Consider the following 18,417-nt stretch of genomic DNA (forward strand, 5'->3'; position numbering starts at 1 on the left):
GAGCCGACGCAGGCGGCGGTCGGAGGTGACCCGGCGGGAGCTTCGGGGACAGGGCCGGCCCCCCACCCAGACGGCCGAGGGCCGAGACGGCGCCAGGCGTGGAGCCAGCTCGGGCGGAAGGCGGACAGCGTAGCCGACGCAGCTGGTTCTGGCGGCCGCGAGGGCGAGGCGCACCAGGGAGGTTGCAGGGGAGCGGCCAGCCCACAGGCGTCTTCCAGTGACAGGAACGCCGGGCGCGGGCGGAGCCGCGGCGACGGCCGACGGCGCTGGCGAGGTCGCCTGGGCACGGCAGTATGCGGGCGCACGGAGCTGGTCGAAACAGCGAGTAGAGGAAGTGCAGGGGCCATGCCCCGACGGGAAGCCGTGCTGCGGGCCTGGGGGCGGGAGCCGGCCGCGGGGCGGAGCCGCGAGGGCGTACGCGAAGGGACCCGAGGCCGGGGTGGAGCAGAGCGGAGGCGATGCCGTGTGAAGAAGGCGCGGCCGACGACGAGGACGCGCCGCCCCTCGCAGCCATTCCGGGGGCCTGTCGATGTCGAGCCCCCGACCGCTATCGGAGAGACGGCGCGACGGTGATGGCGAAGGCGAGGCCGACGGCGAGGACGCGCCGTCCCTCGTGGCCATTCCGAGGGTGTTTCGATATCGAGCCCTCGGCCGCTATCGGAGGGACGGCGCGATGCCGCGGTGGTGATGGCGAAGATGGTCCCGCCCGGTCTGCGAAACCAGCAGCAGCGTGGTAGCATAGATAGTACCGCCCCACGGTGGGCGCCAACTGTCGTGGTATTCTCACGGGGGGGTGTGAGGCGACAGATGCCACAAGGGCTTTGTGTGAGGGTAAGACTGCTGCTGATAGGACCGGGAGCGGGTATGCGAGTAGCACGCGCTAGTTACCCAGGTTCGGGGCTCTCCGGAGAGATAATACCCCTACTCCTGCATGTCTGAGTATATATATCTGGGGTGTACGTCGGGCAGTACAAAGTGCTCCTAGAGCTGTATCTGGGGGCAGTGCCATGGGCATCTGGCTCCATATATGCATGCACAAGGCATGCTTTAGTGGCCGGCCATGAGCATGGCCGCATGTGTGTGCTTGGCATGCTTGCCCGTGGGGATGGATGGATGGATGGCTAGCTAGCTCTCTTGCTAGCTAGCTTGCTTGTGTGTGTGCGTGAATCCATCCCATGGATGGATGGATGTGTGTCTCCTTTTATAGTGTGAGGTAGCTTTGCATCTAAGCTATGTGGAGGTATGGGAGCAAGGCATGGTGCATGTCATGCTTGTCCCCTAGGTCACTTCATGAATAGTGCCAGGGGACAAGTGACACTATACATGACGGTGTCGCGGTACGGTTGTCTTGTCCGCGGTATGGCCGTCTCGTCGGGGTCTTGTCGATGCCGGGTCGGACTGCAGTCGGCAGTCGGCTAGTCAGCGTAGTCGGTCAGCTGGCAGCCGGCCGGGTGGAGCAGTCGGACGGGGAGCCGGCAGGAGTGGCCGGGCAGTCGGACTGAGGGGCTTTGCTAGCCCCGATGTCTTGAAATATTGTCTTGCCGTCTTCGGGATACCCGTATCCAATTACTCCGACAGCTTTGTTTGGTTTTGTGTTCCGTGAGACCTAAGTTCCAGACATATGGTGTAAGACATATGCTACCTTATCCTTATCATATCTTTATCTACGTCTCTTGTCATTTAGTATCTCATGAGTAGCTTGCTTACTATGTCATATTTCCTGCTCTCATGTATCACGCTTAGGTTGTTGGTCTCTAAAATACAGGGGGAGTGTTGATCCTAGTATGTGTGCTGTGCAGTCCAAAGCACTTATCTTGATGGCACACATCTAGGGGGAGCCCGTCTATATTTTAGAGATTTGGGGTCTGCTTATGTCCTTGTCTGTTCCCGTTTGTGCAAATCCCGTATTGTCATCAATCCACCAAAAAGGGGGAGATTGTAAGGGCATTTGTATCCCTTAGATGTTTTTGTGATTGATGACAATGCTTTTGCGGACTAATCGTGTGCATTGAGTTTTTCAGAGATTCATCCTTTGGCACGAGACGGTTCCCTCCCCTCGGTTCCCTCCCCTCGGAGTTTGAAGCGAAGACAGTGTAGTCTTTTGAATTAGTTTGGTGGACTAGTTTCGTAGGGATCACCGTACTATCAAGAGGAGGTCCGCTTTGGAAAGGCTAGGGTGGAATCATCACGTACACTTCCTTTGCACACCCTCCGAGCCTTTCCGCTTCGTTGATGGGCTTGTTCCCCTCTCTCAGTGTGCCCTCTCTGGTCCCAGCGGTAGTACCACGGGCCGGAGCGGTAGTACCGCTTGGGTGCTACAAGCGGCAGTACCGCTCCACAGCGGTAGTACCGCTGTAGCCCCCAGTCGTAGTACCGCTGCGGCTTCGTGCTAGTACCGCCTCGATTCGAGGGGTCTTTTTCCGTGTCGGGTTTTACGGTACTAGCCGCGGCAGTGGGGGCGGTAGTACTGCTCGTGTGCGGTAGTACCGCCCTGACCACCGCGGTAGTACCGCTCTGGGCCCAGTGGCAGTACCGCGAGGGGGAGCGGTAGTACCGCTGGCCAAGCGGTAGTACCGCTCTCTGCGGGGCTAAAGTGGGGGGTAACGGTTGGATTGCTTCCCCCATTATAAAAGGGGGTCTTCTTCCCCAAAGTTGACTCACCTGTTCCCCCAAAAGCTCCATTGTTGCTCCAAGCTCCATTTTCGCCCGATCTCTCTCCCTAGCCAATCAAACTTGTTGATTTGCTTGGGATTGGTTGAGAAGGCCCCGATCTACACTTCCACCAAGAGATATTTGATTTCCCCCACTTATCCCTAGCGGATCTTGTTACTCTTGGGTGTTTGAGCACCCTAGACGGTTGAGGTCACCGCGGAGCCATAGTCCATTGTGGTGAAGCTTTGTGGTGTTGTTGGGAGCCTCCAATTAAGTTGTGGAGATTGCCCCAACCTTGTTTGTAAAGGTTTGGTCGCCGCCTTCAAGGGCACCAATAGTGGAATCACGGCATCTCGCATTGTGTGAGGGCGTGAGGAGAATACGGTGGCCCTAGTGGCTTCTTGGGGAGCATTGTGCCTCCACACCGCTCTAACGGAGACGTACTTCCCCTCAAAAGGAAGGAACTTCGGTAACACATCCTTGTCTTCACCGGCTCCACTCTTGGTTATCTCTTACCTTTACTCGTGCACGCTTATATTGTGTTGTATCCCTTTCTTGCTTGTGCGCTTGTTGTTGTTGCATCATATAGATTGCTCACCTAGTTGCATATCTAGACAACCTACTTTGATGCAAAGTTTAAATTGGTAAAGAAAAGCTAAAAATTGTTAGTTGCCTATTCACCCCCCTCTAGTCAACTATATCGATCCTTTCAAAAGTAATCCAGGAGTGGATCACTGGACAGCGGTCAAGAACATCCTGAAATACCTGAAAAGGACTAAGGATATGTTTCTCGTTTATGGAGGTGACAAAGAGCTAGTCGTAAAAGGTTACGTCGATGCAAGCTTTGACACTGATCCGAACGATTCTAAATCGCAAACCGGATACGTGTTTACATTGAACGGTGGAGCTGTCAGTTGGTGCAGTTCTAAACAAAGCGTTGTGGCGGGATCTACATGTGAAGCGGAGTACATAGCTGCTTCAGAAGCAGCAAATGAAGGAGTCTGGATGAAGGAGTTCATATCCGATCTAGGTGTCATACCTAGTGCATCGGGTCCAATGAAAATCTTTTGTGACAATACTGGTGCAATTCCTGGCAAAGGAATCCAGATTTCACAAGAGAACCAAGCACATCAAGAGACGCTTCAACTCCATCTGGGATCAAGTCCAGGTGGGAGACATAGAAATTTGCAAGATACATACAGATCTGAATGTTGCAGACCCGTTGACTAAGCCTCTTCCACGAGCAAAACATGATCAGCACCAAGGCTCCATGGGTGTTAGAATCATTACTGTGTAATCTAGATTATTGACTCTAGTGCAAGTGGGAGACTGAAGGAAATATGCCCTAGAGGCAATAATAAAGTTATTATTTATTTCCTTATATCATGATATATGTTTATTATTCATGCTAGAATTGTATTAACCGGAAACATAATACTTGTGTGAATACATAGACAAACAGAGTGTCACTAGTATGCCTCTACTTGACTAGCTCGTTGATCAAAGATGGTTATGTTTCCTAGCCATAGACATGAGTTGTCATTTGATTAACGGGATCACATCATTAGGAGAATGATGTGATTGACTTGACCCATTCCGTTAGCTTAGCACGTGATCGTTTAGTATTCTGCTATTGCTTTCTTCATGACTTAAACATGTTCCTATGACTATGAGATTATGCAACTCCCGTTTACCGGAGGAACACTTTGTGTGCTACCAAACGTCACAACGTAACTGGGTGATTATAAAGGTGCTCTACAGGTGTCTCCAAAGGTACTTGTTGGGTTGGCGTATTTCGAGATTAGGATTTGTCACTCCGATTGTCGGAGAGGTATCTCTGGGCCCTCTCGGTAATGCACATCACTATAAGCCTTGCAAGCAATGTGACTAATAAGTTAGTTGCGGGATGATGTATTACGGAACAAGTAAAGAGACTTGCCGGTAATGAGATTGAACTAGGTATTGAGATACCGACGATCAAATCTCGGGCAAGTAACATACCGATGACAAAGGGAACGACGTATGTTGTTATGCGGTTTGATCGATAAAGATCTTCGTAGAATATGTAGGAGCCAATATGAGCATCCAGGTTCCGCTATTGGTTATTGACCGGAGACGTGTCTCGGTCATGTCTACATAGTTCTCGAACCCGTAGGGTCCGCACGCTTAAAGTTAGATGACGATCGGTATTATGAGTTTTGTGTTTTGATGTACCGAAGGTAGTTCGGAGTCCCAGATATGATCACGGACATGACGAGGAGTCTCGAAATGGTCGAGACATAAAGATTGATATATTGGAAGCCTATATTTGGATGTCGGAAGTGTTCCGGGTGAAATCGGGATTTTACCGGAGTACCGAGGGTTACCGGAACCCCCCGGGAAAGTAATGGGCCTATTGGGCCTTAGTGGAGAAGAGGAGGGGCGGCTAGGGCTGGCCGCACGCCCCCTCCCCCTCTAGTCCGAATTGGATAAGGAGGGGGCGGCGCCCCCTTTCCTTCCCCCTCTCTCCTTCCCTTCCTTTCCCCCTCCTACTCCAACTAGGAAAAGAGGTAGTCCTACTCCCGGTGGGAGTAGGACTCCTCCCTGGCATGCCCTCCTCCTGGCCGGCCGCCTCCTCCCCTTGCTCCTTTATATACGGGGGCAGGGGGCACCTCTAGACACACAAGTTGATCTGTTGATCTATTCCAGCCGTGTGTGGTGCCCCCTCCACCATATTCCACCTCGGTCATATCGTAGCGGTGCTTAGGCGAAGCCCTGCGTCGGTAGCAACATCATCACCGTCACCACGCCATCGTGCTGACGGAACTCTCTCGTGAAGCTCTGCTGGATCGGAGTTCGCGGGACGTCATCGAGCTGAACGTGTGCTGAACTCGGAGGTGCCGTACGTTCGGTACTTGGATCGGTCGGATCGTGAAGACGTACGACTACATCAACCGCGTTGTGCTAACGCTTCCGCTTTTGGTCTACGAGGGTACGTGGACAACACTCTCCCCTCTCGTTGCTATGCATCACCATGATCCTGTGTGTGCGTAGAATTTTTTTTGAAATTACTACATTCCTCAACACATACCACAGAGAGTTTGAGCATCAATTCAGCTCTAAATGGACAAGAGTAGATGGGCAAGGCAGTGTTCATATCAAGCATGTTTGGAACGATGTGTGGCGGCTACGGATTCCAGGGAAAGTGAAGCACTTTGTATGGAAGGTATTACATGGTGTTCTTCCCTGTTTTTGTGTGCTTGCTGGACGTCATATCCCCTGTTCACCTCAATGCCCAGTGTGTTTAGTGGGGGTTGAGGATATACAACACTGTTTGTTTCATTGTCATCGAGCGAAAGAAATTTGGATGCAGCTTGGCCTAAAGGAAGCAGTACAGAGGGCGGTAGTTGATGATAGATCCGGATCAATTACCATGGAAATACTGATGAAATTACCGGATGGATCAGCTGAAATCCCAAATGCCGAGTTGGTAGCCGTCGCTGCATGGTACATCTGGTGGCAACGTCGTCAACGTGTCAAGGGTATTGAGGTTCAAACACCAGAAAGGACAGCTTTGTCGATCAGGGTCCTAGGGACTAATTATATCAGGTCGGTATCACCTAAAATGCCAAGCAGAAAGGATGGTTGCATGTGGAAGAAGCCAAGTCACGGTGTGGTGGAAAAATAAATGTGGACGCATCGTTTCATGGAGATACTTTGTCAGGTGCTTCTGGAGCCATATCTCGTGATGAAAAAGGAGATTTTATTGCTGCTGCAAATTGGTTTATCCCACATATACAAGACGTTGATGCTACTGAACTTACTGCTATCAGGAGCGGTTTTTCTAGCGGCTAGTGTCGGGTGCAATTTAGTCGAAGTTGAATCAGATTGCTTATTTGCCGTGGACACCTTGAACTCCATGGATTATTTGGGTCCTCATGTGGCAATAGTGGCTGATTGCAATCAGCTAACGATGGAGTTCCGAGGCATTTCTTTCAAGCATTGCTACCGTGAGGCAAATCAAGTGGCGGATGAGTTAGCAAAGAATTCTTTTGTTAGTAGATCCTCTAGTTCTTGGGAATCTGTGATTCCAGATTTTATTTCTAATTCTCTTGTAAACGACATGTCTATTATTTGAGAAGTAAAGTGTTTTACCGGTAAAAAAAAGGTTCACAAGAAATACAAAGCACCACAAACATAATAAAAAAAATACATTGAGGTCCCTGGACCACCAAACAACCACAACCAACGCTAGAATGAACCGTCGACGTGCTGCTGTCACCGCTCACATACCGGAGCTGCCCTAACCTTGTTAATGAAAGATGAGAAGTCTTCATGCACGTTCTTCTAAGGACCAACTCCCAGAGCCGCAGTCGACGTCGTTGAACTCTTGAATCGATCTAAAGAACCTAACATCAAATCTTGTCATCACGTACGTGACGAGAAACCTTAACCTTGCGGTCATGAAAGTCGACATTAATCTATGCCAGCTCCATCGAATCCATCCCGAGGGATGGACTCGAGGAGGATCAGAGCCTGAAAGGCCGACTCGATGATGAAGCTCTGCCCCTGCAACGAGTAAAATCCTAACCTATCTACTAGCCCGAGCGAGGCACTAGGATTTTCCTCCTCACCATCGGCCTCCGGAGCAGCAGGCACATGGGGAGGCAAATCCACAAGCTCGTCGACAGAGATGAAGGGGAGGAAGGCCTTGCCCTAGTCGCCTTGCGAGAAGGGAAATAAAATTTTTTAAGTTTTTTTTCTTTATAGGGTTTAACAGATTCTCCTACGTGTAGTATCCGGTTTTAAAGCATGTTTGGTTTGTAGCAAAAACTGGTTGGCCAATGTTTTGGCAAGTTAACATTTGTCAATGCAAAAAAATTCTAAAATTTGGCAACTTTATAGAAATTGATAACAATTTAGTAGGCCTTTTTGAGAGAGAGCAAGCAAAATTTCTTTTGAGAAACACCAACAATTTAGTAGGCAACCAATTGATTTATTTTTTATTTTTTTGAAATGCAATTGATAATATTATTACCCTGCCCACACACGGGCGATGTCAACCGCTCATAATTGGACTTTTTCTTTTAACCTCTCACAATTGGACTTGATGGGCTTACAATGTTCAACACATAAAAGACCCACCTCGCTGGACCGGGCCAGCGATGGGCTGTCCCATAACCCCTGGAAGGTTCTAGCAGTCTCCAGCCTACCACATCTCCACCGTCCGAAACCCAACCAACGTCCAGATACGCCGCCACGGCCTTTATATCCGCTTTTCCAGATGCTACTGGAACAGCTATCCAAAACAAATCTGCCCTGCTCCACCTTCTGCTTCCCCTCCGGCGACGGCGGCGCTGATCTCCGGTAAGCCGCCGCCTCCTCCTCCGCGCCCGTACATCGCCTATAGTAGATCTATACATGCATCTTGTAGGTTCGAAAGGATTGTGTTGCCCGTGACCGCGCATCACGCTCGTTCTTTTTTTCTCTCGGTTCGAACGGATCGGATTGATTGACGATGCTTTCGTGTGTCTTCTCTGTCGATTCTTATCAGGTCGGGAGATAGGTTCTTCCCCCCTCGCGAATCGAGGAGATAAATAAAGTTATGGATTAGTCTTACTCTCGTTTAGTTCCGTTTTCTTTCGATCTGATCCGGAATTTAAGTGCCTGCTGATTTTGAAGGTTTCGTCAGTTTCCACCGGAATTGGGATGAATTGCATGCAGTATCAAGTTCTTGTCCCCCCTCCTTTGAATTATCTGGAATGTTATCCCGTTAATCTTGGCTGCAACTTCGTGTGTTTGATTTGTGATTCGTGTGGTGGGAGTGCAGAGATCTGTAGCTTGCGAACCCAGGGGGCGCCGCCATGGCCGAGCACCTCGCGTCTATCTTCGGCACGGAGAAGGACCGCGTGAACTGCCCGTTCTACTTCAAGATCGGCGCGTGCCGGCACGGCGACCGCTGCTCCCGCCTGCACAACAAGCCGTCCGTCTCGCCCACGCTGCTGCTCTGCAACATGTACCAGCGCCCCGACATGATCACCCCGGGCGTGGACGCGCAGGGCAACCCCATCGACCCCGTCAAGATCCAGGGCGACTTCGAGGACTTCTACGAGGACATCTTCGACGAGCTCAGCAAGCACGGCGAGGTCGAGAACCTGCACGTCTGCGACAACCTCGCCGACCACCTGATTGGCAACGTGTACGTGCAGTTCAGGGAGGAGGACCAGGCCGCCAAGGCCCTCCAGGCGCTGCAGGGGAGGTTCTACTCGGGCCGCCCCATCATCGCTGAGTTCTCGCCCGTCACCGACTTCCGGGAGGCCACCTGCCGGCAGTTCGAGGAGCACAACTGCAACCGTGGAGGGTACTGCAACTTCATGCATGTCAAGGAGATTGGCAGGGACCTGAGGAAGAGGCTCTATGGGCACCTGCATAGGTCCAGGAGGAGCCACAGCAGGAGCCCGAGCCCCTACCGTCACCACGCCAGGGACCGTGATCGCTCCTCACGGTCTAGGGACCGGGGCGACTACTATGGAGGCAGCCTGGACCGTGGTGACTACGGCGACTACTACCACCACAGCCGGAGGAGCAGCGAGAGGAATCGCAACTATGACAGCGATGGGAGCAGGCGGCGCCGGCGACACAGGTCTAGGACTAGGAGCCCGGTCAGGGAGGGCAGCGAGGAGAGGAGGGCAAAGATTGAGCAGTGGAACCGTGAAAGGGAGGCGCCTGCCAGGCAGGGCAGCGAGGAGAGGAGGGCGAAGATCGAGCAGTGGAACCGCGAAAGGGAGACTGCTCAGGCGTGAGATCTCCTGTCTGACTGCAGGTTGCAGTGTTGCCTTGTTCACCGGATGTTCTGCTTGCTTGTCTGATCTTGTAATGGTAGATGGAGTTGGATTGTGGTCCTAGTGAACTTACTTGGATGCCTGATGTAACATCTTCAGTGTTGTTCTTGTTGAACTTCCTCTATGGATTTGTTGATGGAACATATTTCGTGTTGAACTTGTTATTGTTATGATTGTAGTGTGTTCCCTGAATGTTCTTTTGCTCAGATTTCTTGTTTCGGTCTAAATGCATTAGGGATTGAAATTTTGTACCACTCGAGATCAACTTATGTTCCTTAAGATTTCCTGCCAGTTTAAAAGGCACAGAGTTTAGCACTCAAGTTTAAGTTGCAGGTGGGAAACTTTTGGCGAATAATCCTCGCCAAAATCAGATCGTCCGAGACTATTTCCCAGTTTAGGTTCAGGTAGATGCGGAAAACAAGTTTTTCTCAGGCACGCATTGCTATGTGAAAACAAGTTCAGCATTCGTCACGAAGCTTGTTCTAGTGCGATTGCAATGGGCACTGAATTTTGTATCACTCGAGATCCCCAGCTCATGTTTCTTTCAAGAATCTTGAGTTTTTCTTTACTTGGTACGGATCACAGGAACTTCTACACTATGGTCACAGGGACTTTTACACTATGATCTTTTAAGAATCTTGGACAAGATCACAGGGATTTTTACACTATGATCTTTAAAGAATCTTGGACAAGATCATAGGGATTTTTACACCATGGTCAATTTAGTCGCTCGAGATCAGAGGTTCTTCTTATATAAGCAATGGTCAATTTAGTCATCCGTGACCAGCTCAACTCCAGTGTTCTGCTGTGCAGTTCAGCACAAAGTCATTTCAATGGTCAGATGTGGCTGGACAATCCAAAATCATTTGTTTGTGACGACGTAATAATGCTCACTCCAAAGGGGAGACGTTCTTCATTTCTTTTCAGAAAAAAGAAATATACGAAAGAAGAATAAGTCCATAGAGGAGAGTTGCCGGTCTCACTGGGCTCTTCGAAGCCGCTACAGCTTGCAGCATCTATATAAGGCAGCACCATAGGGTCCTAATCTATCACTTACAACAAGCTCGTCTGCCAATTCACAAACCTAAAACCCTGCTTTCTACGCAAACCAGTCCTAGACAAGTGCTCCAATGGCGTCCCAGCTGGTCGAGAGCCACCGTGCCGGGGCCGAGGTCATCAAGGGGGGCGAAGTCTGCAAGAAGAAGTCTGTCGAGCTCCTTGAAGAGCTCGGCCTCCCTAAAGGCCTCTTTCCAATGGACGACATCGAGGAGATCGGGTACAACCGCGAGAGCGGGTTCGTTTGGATGCTTCAGAAGAAGAAGAGCGAGCACACCTTCAAGAAGATTAACCAGACCGTCTCCTACGACATCGAGGTGACCGCTTTTGTGGAGAAGGGCAAGATCAAGAAGGTCACAGGGGTCAAGTTCGAGGACCTGTCTTTGGTCGAGGTCTATGTGGATGAGTCTTCTGCTGATAAGGTCACCGTCAAGACTGACACCGGTCTGTCTGACACCCATGATGCGGTCGCGTTCGCTCTCGGAGAATAGGGAGCTAAGTAGAAATGGCACAAAATAAAGTCAGTGAATGGTTCGACACTATGGTTCGCATGTCATGCAAAAGTATCTTTCCATTTTCTTGTAATCTAAAGGCTGCTGCGTGAATGTTGCTCCCTTTGGGCTGGTAATCTTTCGACAGTGAATTGAATAATTGCATTTATAGTTCTGTACCCCCTCCTCTATCCCACATCGATGACTCTCAACTTTCATCTCAGTGAATGGTTTAGAATCTTCAAATCGATGTGAAAAACAAGTTTTTTCTTAAGCACATATTTTTATGTGAAAACAAGTCCTTCTCTCGAATGTTGTTTTGTAGTATTAGAAGAACACTGAGAAAAAGGCAAAGGAAAAAAAATGGGACAAAAGCAGAAACCAGAGCAAACCTAAACTAGCCAAAATCTAAGACTAGCAAAGAGAATGACACAACCAAGACAGAGCAAAGTTCACACTGCTATGGTTGAGGCTGCATGATCCATAGATTATTTTCTCTTTCTAAGTTCAGGTTGATGTGAAAACAAGTTGCTTTAATGATGCATCATTCGCCACGGTCTAGAGACTATGGAGGCAGCTTGGACCGCGGCGACTATGGTGGCTACTACCCAGGCCCGTATGTGGGCAGGTGCAACCGGAGCAGCTGCACAGGGCCCCCAGAATCTTGGGGCCCCAATTTTTTAAAGTACTGCTACGTTATTACTACTCATCAGGTGTATTAATAAGAGACTAAGCAAGTCATGGCCACACTTGCCCACGGCCCAGTCATGTCACAGCCTCACCTTCACGGGAGTCAAAGCAGTCTGCATGCGTTGCAATCCTTCGTCTCCTCGGCTCGTCCCTCGATTCTTCTCCAGTGGATTCATAATTTTTTTGGAAACAGAGCCATTGATGGCTATGAACTGCTGCTTCGTTTGGCTATACGGTGCTACTACCTCATAGGAGTACTTATAAATTGGGTGGATTTGTATTGATTCCGCGTTCTCTCTTTCAAAGTCTCATCCCTCAGAGCAGATCAACCAGACTTTCTTTTCTTTCTCTTGGTTGAGGTGCAGAGCAATCGGAGTCCTATGTGCCATCATTTCTTCATGGTGTGTATTCCTCAACAACAACAAAACCGTTTGGGTTATTTGTCCCTTTTTGTTTTGTACACCCCTGTTCTTAAGTTAATTTGCTGCTCTTTCATGAATTTATTCATCCGGCTGGCATAATAATAGTTCAAAGTAATAAAGATTTTCTTTTGGCCTGTAAATGGGGCCTAAAATGTGATTACGCACCGGGGCCCGGATTTCTGAGGTACGGCCCTGCTACTACCACCATAGCCGGAGGAGCAGTGAGAGGAATCGCAACTATGACAGCCATGGGAGCAGGCGGCAGCGACGCAGGTCTATGACTAGGAGCCCGGTCAGGCAGGGCAGCGAGGAGAGGAGGGCGAAGATTGAGCGGTGGAACCGTGAAAGGGATACGGTGCAGGCGTGAGACCTCCGGTCTGACTGCAGGTTGCCTTGTTCACCGGATGTTCTGCTTGCTTGTCTGATCTTATAATGGTAGATGGAGTTAGATTGTGGTCCTAGCGAACTTACTCGGATGCCTGATGTAACATCTTCAGTGTGGTTCTTGTTGAACCTCCTCTTTGGATGTGTTGATGGAACATATTTGGTTTTGAATTTGTCATTGTTATGATTATAGTGTTCCGTGAATGTTCCTTGTAAGCATTCGGTGCATTGCTTTGCTCACATACCTTCGGGATTGCATTTCTGTATCACTCGGCATCAACTTATGTTCCATCAGATTTCCTGCCAGTTAAATGGAGCAGAGGTTAGCACTGGAGGCTATGTTGCAGATGGGAAACTTTGGCAGATGGTGCATATAGACATCTAATCTAGCTTGTCAGCTTGCGGCATTGTTGAATTGTTTCTGACTTTCTGTGTTGTTGATTTTTATTCTGGCCATCAGAGAAAATTTCCCTGTTTTAGGTTCAGGTAGATGTGGAAAACAAGTCTTTCTTAGGCACGCAGTGTTATGTGAATACTAGTTCAGCATTCATCGTATTGCTTTGGTCACAAAGGTTGTTCGAGTGTAAGTGCAATGGGAGCTGAACTTTGTATCACTCGAGATCGCCAACTCATGTTTCTTGTAAGAATCTATTTTTTTTCTTACTTGGGACGGAGCTCAGCTTCCTAATTGGACAAGAGCACTGGGACTTCTACACTGGTCAATTTAGTCGCTCGAGATCAAAAGACTTGAAGATTCTTCTTGTGTAAGCAATGGCCAATTAGTCATCCTTGACCAGTGTTCTGGTGTGGAGTTCAGCATAAGGCATTTCAATGGTCAGATATGGCTGGACGTAATGAGCTAACTCCAAACGGGATACGTTCATCTTTTTTCTTTAAAACAAGAATTATCTGAAAGAAGTCCATAAAAGACAACTGCCGGTCTCACTGGGTTGGCGCGCGCAGCCGCGCATGAATCCATCCGAGAGGCCTTTAGGAGCCGTTACAGTTTGCACCATCTATATAAGGCAGCACCATCAGATCCTGGTCTATCAAGTACCACAAGCTCATCTGCCAATTCACAAACCTAGAAAACCACTCCAAAGCAAACAAGCACCAGCTAAGAAGGTGCTCAAATGGCGTCCCAGCTGGTTGAGAGCCACCGTGCCGGCGCCGAGGTCCACAAGGGGAACGATATCTGCAAGAAGAAGACCGTCGAGCTTCTCGAAGTGCTTGGCCTCCCGAAAGGCCTCTTTCCTATGGATGACATCGAGGAGGTCGGGCACAACTGTGAGAGTGGGTTTGTGTGGATACTTCAGAAGAAGAAGAAAGAGCACATGTTCAACAAGCTCAACCAGACCGTCTCCTACGACACTGAGGTGACCGCTTTTGTGGAAAAGGGCAAGATGAAGAAGGTCACCGGGGTCAAGGTCGAGGAGTTTTCTTTGGTCGAGGTCTATGTGGATGAGTCGTCTCCTGATAAGGTCACCATCAAGACCGATACCGGTCTGTCTGACACCCATGATGCGGCCGTGTTCGCTCTCGGAGAATAGGGAGCTACTAGTTAAAAAGGCCAGAAGAATAAAGTTAGTGAATGGTTCGGCACAGCAGTTCACATGTTATGCAGAAGTATATGCTTTCGTTTTCTTGTTGATCTAATAAAGGTTGTTGCATGAATGTTGCTCCCTTTCAGCCCATGTTATGCAGAAATATAGGTTTCCGTTTTCTTTGTAATGTAATAAAGGATGTTGCATGAATGTTGCTTCCTTTCAGCCCGTAAGCGTTCGCCAAATGTAATGAATAACACTTATACCGTCTCCTATACCCCATATCGACCACTCTCAGCTTCCCACTGTTGTCCCTATCTTTGTGTGCCAGAGAATAACGGCCTTATCAACCAATAATTAAGCAAGGCTTTGAAATACAACATGAACCATGACATGCACAGAAGAATTCTAATTTTGATTCTTGGTATTTGGATTTTCATGTTGATTTTAACATTTCATAATTTTAGATGTATGTTATATCAGTTTCTCAAAAAAAACAAGGAGATCGACAGCAAGGCTCGAATAGAAACATTGTGGAACAATTTCCTGTTTTGTTGATTTTAATTTTCTCGCTAATATCAAATCATCGGAGTTTATTTCCACATTTATGGTTCAGATCGATGTGAAAAACAATTTTTTTTTCTTAGGTACATATTTTTATGCGTAAACAAGTTCTTGTCTTGATTTTGTTTTCTTGCGTGGAAAGATTGCTGAGAAAATGCAAAGGAAAAAAAGAGGACAAAAGCAGAAACCAGAGCAAGCCAAAACTAGCCAAATTTAAGTACTGGTAAAAGAGAATGACAAAACCAACACAGAGCAGAACTCCTACTGCTATGGTTGAGGATTAGATTATCGAAACTGCTCCACACACAATGTTTCTGCCCGATCTATGCATGACCTGAAAATCCAGCAGCCGGTACCCTGCTCATTCATGCGCATGTCCGGCTGGATTTATGTGTCGTGTGTGAATTGTCTGAATTCTGTCGTCCGTATAGCACTGCTATTAGATTATTTTCTAATTCCAAGTTCAGGTTGATGCGAAAACAAGTTGCTCACGACATTTTTAATGTTCCTCCATTACATCTCTAAAGGTTTGTTTATAGACAACATAAAACGGAAAGAACTCATCATGGCACAACCCTCTACTCAGTTGAGAACAGGAAGGGTTCGAAATCAGTTAGTTTGAGGCTAAGTTTGTGACTGTTGAAATGCTAAATTGTCTTACAATTTGATGTGGAAAATACCTATAAAATGGTTAAGTTTGTGATTGCTAAACTATGGATTTTTTAGATTTGTGAGGAAAAACAGCCATGAAATATGCAAAAGTAAACTATTCCAAACATTTAAGTAGGCAAAAATAATTCGGTGAATGGAACTACCAAAACCTATGAAGATTTCAAGCTACTCTATTCTTTAATGGGAAATGATCCCCTTCAACCGGTCGACCTCGTGCGAGCGTTCGCCACCTCCGTGTCTGTTAGATGGGCTCTTAATCAAACGGTCAGGAGCTAACCCCTTCGTATCCACGTTCTACAACTGGTTCGTTGTTTCATAAAGTGGTTATGCAACTAGCCCCTTGTTGCAAACCGACCAGAGGTTAGATCCTGCAGCGGCCGGGACTATGGAGGGTGACAGCGGCTGGGACTAGGGAGGGCAGCGGCGCAGGCTTACCGGCAGACCCCCCGCGGCGGAGATGACGATGGGATCTCCGCCGATGATGGCCAGCCTCTATACGGATCCAGAGATCCCTTTTTCCCTGTTCCTGTAGGCCGGCGCAAGTGGTAGGTGGTGGTCGCCGGTGGTGGTGGTGGTGCTCCCCGACGGCGGTGATTCGTGCTCCCCAGCGTGCTTCTGAAACCATGGGAGCGACAACACTCTTTGTTGTGGTCAGTGGCGGCGCGCTCGACTCAAGCAACGGCAGCGTTGTTTCTGCACATTTTTTCATTTTAAAATTTTCTGCAACATTACCTATGTTGCAAAACTTCTCCCACCACATCGCCGTTGTTGAAAAAAAAAGTAAAGACAAGAAAAAAAATTCTGCAACACAACCTATGTTACAAAAAAAATCTCGCAACACGATCTATGTTGCAAGAAAAACTGTAACATAACTTCTATTTGTAAATGCTTCCCAACAAGCCCTCTATTGCAAAATAAAGTAAGACGTTCGGCCGTCTGATTGTGTCAGATCCCACGGCTCGCGAGGCGGCGGACCGGCCGACGCATAGCAGCCCCTTTCTTTAATAGCATACTTTTTTAACGAGTCAAAAGACTTATTATTTTCATTAATTGAGAGAAGAGTGAGAATTGCCCGCTTAATTAAGGAGAAATAGGGTAAAAATCAATACAACCTAACCCACATAACATGAGCACGAGCGACCGACCTGGCCACTGACAAGGAGACCACGGAGGATGGTTACAACAGAATATTAGAGAGGTATACATGTCCACGTGACTTTAACACTGAACCTGTTGTTGGATGCTTGCTCTAGAGGGATCAACTCCTCTGCAACGTTCACCAGATGAGACAAAACGAACACTGCTTTGGTTCCTTCTTGCAGAACTATGGAAAGCACATTGCTTCCATGCGCGCACGTACGATTCCTTCGACCGCACGCAGCTGCGATGACACACCAATATACGCAATGGTCAATTCAGTCATCCGTGACCAGCTCAACTCAGAGTGTTCTGCTGTGGAGTTCAGCATAAGGCATTTCAATGGTCAGATATGGCTGGACGTAATGAGCTAACTCCAGAGGGGAGACGTTCATCTTTTTCCTTCAAAACAAGAAGTATCTGAGAGAAGTCCACATAGGAGAGCTGCCGGTCTCAATGGGTTGGCGCCGGCGTAGCAGCTTCAAAGAGGCTCTTCGCAGCCTGTACAACTTGCAGCATCTATATAAGGCAGCGCCATCGGGTACTGATCTATCACGTTCAACAAGCTCATCTACCAATCCAGCAAACTAGCTAAAACCCACTTCTCCAAAATGGCGTCCCAGCTTGTCGAGAGCCACCGCCCCGGTGCCGAGGTCCACAAGGGGAACGATATCTGCAAGAAGAAGACGGTTGAGCTTCTCGAAGAGCTCGGCCTCCCGAAAGGCCTCTTTCCTATGGATGACATCGAGGAGGTCGGGCACAACTGTGAGAGTGGGTTCGTGTGGATACTTCAGAAGAAGAAGCTAGAGCACACGTTCAACAAGCTCAACCAGACCGTCTCCTACGACACTGAGGTGACCGCTTTTGTGGAAAAGGGCAAGATGAAGAAGGTCACCGGGGTCAAGATCGAGGACATGTCTTTGGTCGAGGTCTATGTGGATGAGTCTTCTGCTGATAAGGTTACCATCAAGACCAACACCGGTCTGTCTGACACCCATGATGCGGCCGTGTTCGCTCTCGGAGAATAGGGAGCTACTATTTACAAAGGCCAGAAGAATAAAGTCAGAATGGTTCGGCACTGCAGTTCAAATGTTATGCAGAAGTATATGTTTCCGTTTTCTTTGTAATCTAATAAAGGCTGTTGCATGAATGTTGCTTCCTTTCAGCCCATGTTATGCAGAAATTTATGTTTCCGTTTTCTTTGTAATGTAATAAAGGATGTTGCACGAATGTTGCTTCCTTTCAGCCCGTAAGCGTACTCCAAATGTAATGAATAACACTTATACCGCCTCCTATATCCCACATCGACCACTCTCAACTTCCCGATGTTGTCCCTATCTTTGTGTGTGAGAGAGTAAGGGCCTTATCAACAAATAATTAAGCAAGGCTTTGAAATACAACATGAACCATGACATGCACAGAAGAAATCTAATTTTGATTCTCGATATCTGGATTTTCATGTTGATTTTAACATTTCAAAATTTTGATAGTAGTGTCTAAAAAAAAGAGATCGACAGCAAGGCTCAAACGGAAACATTGTGGAATAATTTCCTGTTTTGTTGATTTTAATTTTCTCGCTAATATCGAATCATCGGAGTTTATTTCCACATTTATGGTTCAAACCGATGTTCTTGTGTTGAAAGATTTTTATGAGAAAAGAAGTTCTTGTCTTGAATATTTTCTTGTGTTGAAAGATTGCAGAGAAAATGCAAAGGAAAAAAGAGAGGACAAAAGTACAAACCAGAGCAAGCCAAATGTTGAGTATATTGATTATTAGGAAAGACGAGATAGACTAGGATTTGTTCTTGCATTGTCTTGTACTTCAAGTTGGTCTTTGTACTCCTATATGTATGCCCACGAGGCTCAAGCAATACAACAAATTATTCCACCAATCCCTCTCTCTCCCTACTAACATGGTATCACCCTAACCGACCCAAACCCTAGCCGCCGCCCGAGGCTTCCGCCCGCGCGCCGCCCCCGGGGC

The 18,417-nt window shown here is 48.1% G+C and overlaps 4 protein-coding genes across 5 annotated transcripts; all 4 read left to right on the top strand.

Annotated features, from left to right (window-relative positions):
• The first annotated feature begins 7,813 nt into the window (after positions 1-7,813).
• Positions 7,814-9,643, top strand: LOC123121943 (splicing factor U2af small subunit A). 2 transcript variants are annotated; one of them, XM_044542042.1, is made up of 2 exons: positions 7,814-7,998; positions 8,186-9,643. In XM_044542042.1, exon 2 carries the CDS (start codon positions 8,496-8,498, stop codon positions 9,432-9,434), a length of 939 nt encoding a protein of 312 aa, XP_044397977.1. In that variant the 5' UTR covers positions 7,814-7,998; positions 8,186-8,495; the 3' UTR covers positions 9,435-9,643. The 2 variants fall into 2 exon arrangements, with proteins under 2 accessions (XP_044397977.1, XP_044397978.1); XM_044542043.1 differs by having other exon boundaries at positions 7,832-7,998; positions 8,462-9,643.
• An 870-nt stretch (positions 9,644-10,513) lies between these two features.
• Positions 10,514-11,191, top strand: LOC123125012 (uncharacterized). Its single transcript, XM_044545557.1, has one exon. The coding sequence runs from the start codon at positions 10,604-10,606 to the stop codon at positions 11,018-11,020; it is 417 nt and encodes a 138-aa protein (XP_044401492.1). The 5' UTR covers positions 10,514-10,603; the 3' UTR covers positions 11,021-11,191.
• Positions 11,192-13,578: 2,387 nt separating this feature from the next.
• Positions 13,579-14,190, top strand: LOC123125013 (uncharacterized). Its single transcript, XM_044545559.1, has one exon. It carries the CDS (start codon positions 13,650-13,652, stop codon positions 14,064-14,066), a length of 417 nt encoding a protein of 138 aa, XP_044401494.1. The 5' UTR covers positions 13,579-13,649; the 3' UTR covers positions 14,067-14,190.
• A 2,785-nt stretch (positions 14,191-16,975) lies between these two features.
• LOC123125014 (uncharacterized) lies at positions 16,976-17,678 on the top strand. The gene has a single exon (XM_044545560.1). The coding sequence runs from the start codon at positions 17,045-17,047 to the stop codon at positions 17,459-17,461; it is 417 nt and encodes a 138-aa protein (XP_044401495.1). The 5' UTR covers positions 16,976-17,044; the 3' UTR covers positions 17,462-17,678.
• The last annotated feature ends 739 nt before the right edge of the window (positions 17,679-18,417 follow it).

The sequence above is a fragment of the Triticum aestivum genome, chromosome 5D, assembly GCF_018294505.1.
Source record: "Triticum aestivum cultivar Chinese Spring chromosome 5D, IWGSC CS RefSeq v2.1, whole genome shotgun sequence".
Classification (NCBI taxonomy): Eukaryota; Viridiplantae; Streptophyta; class Magnoliopsida; order Poales; family Poaceae; genus Triticum; species Triticum aestivum.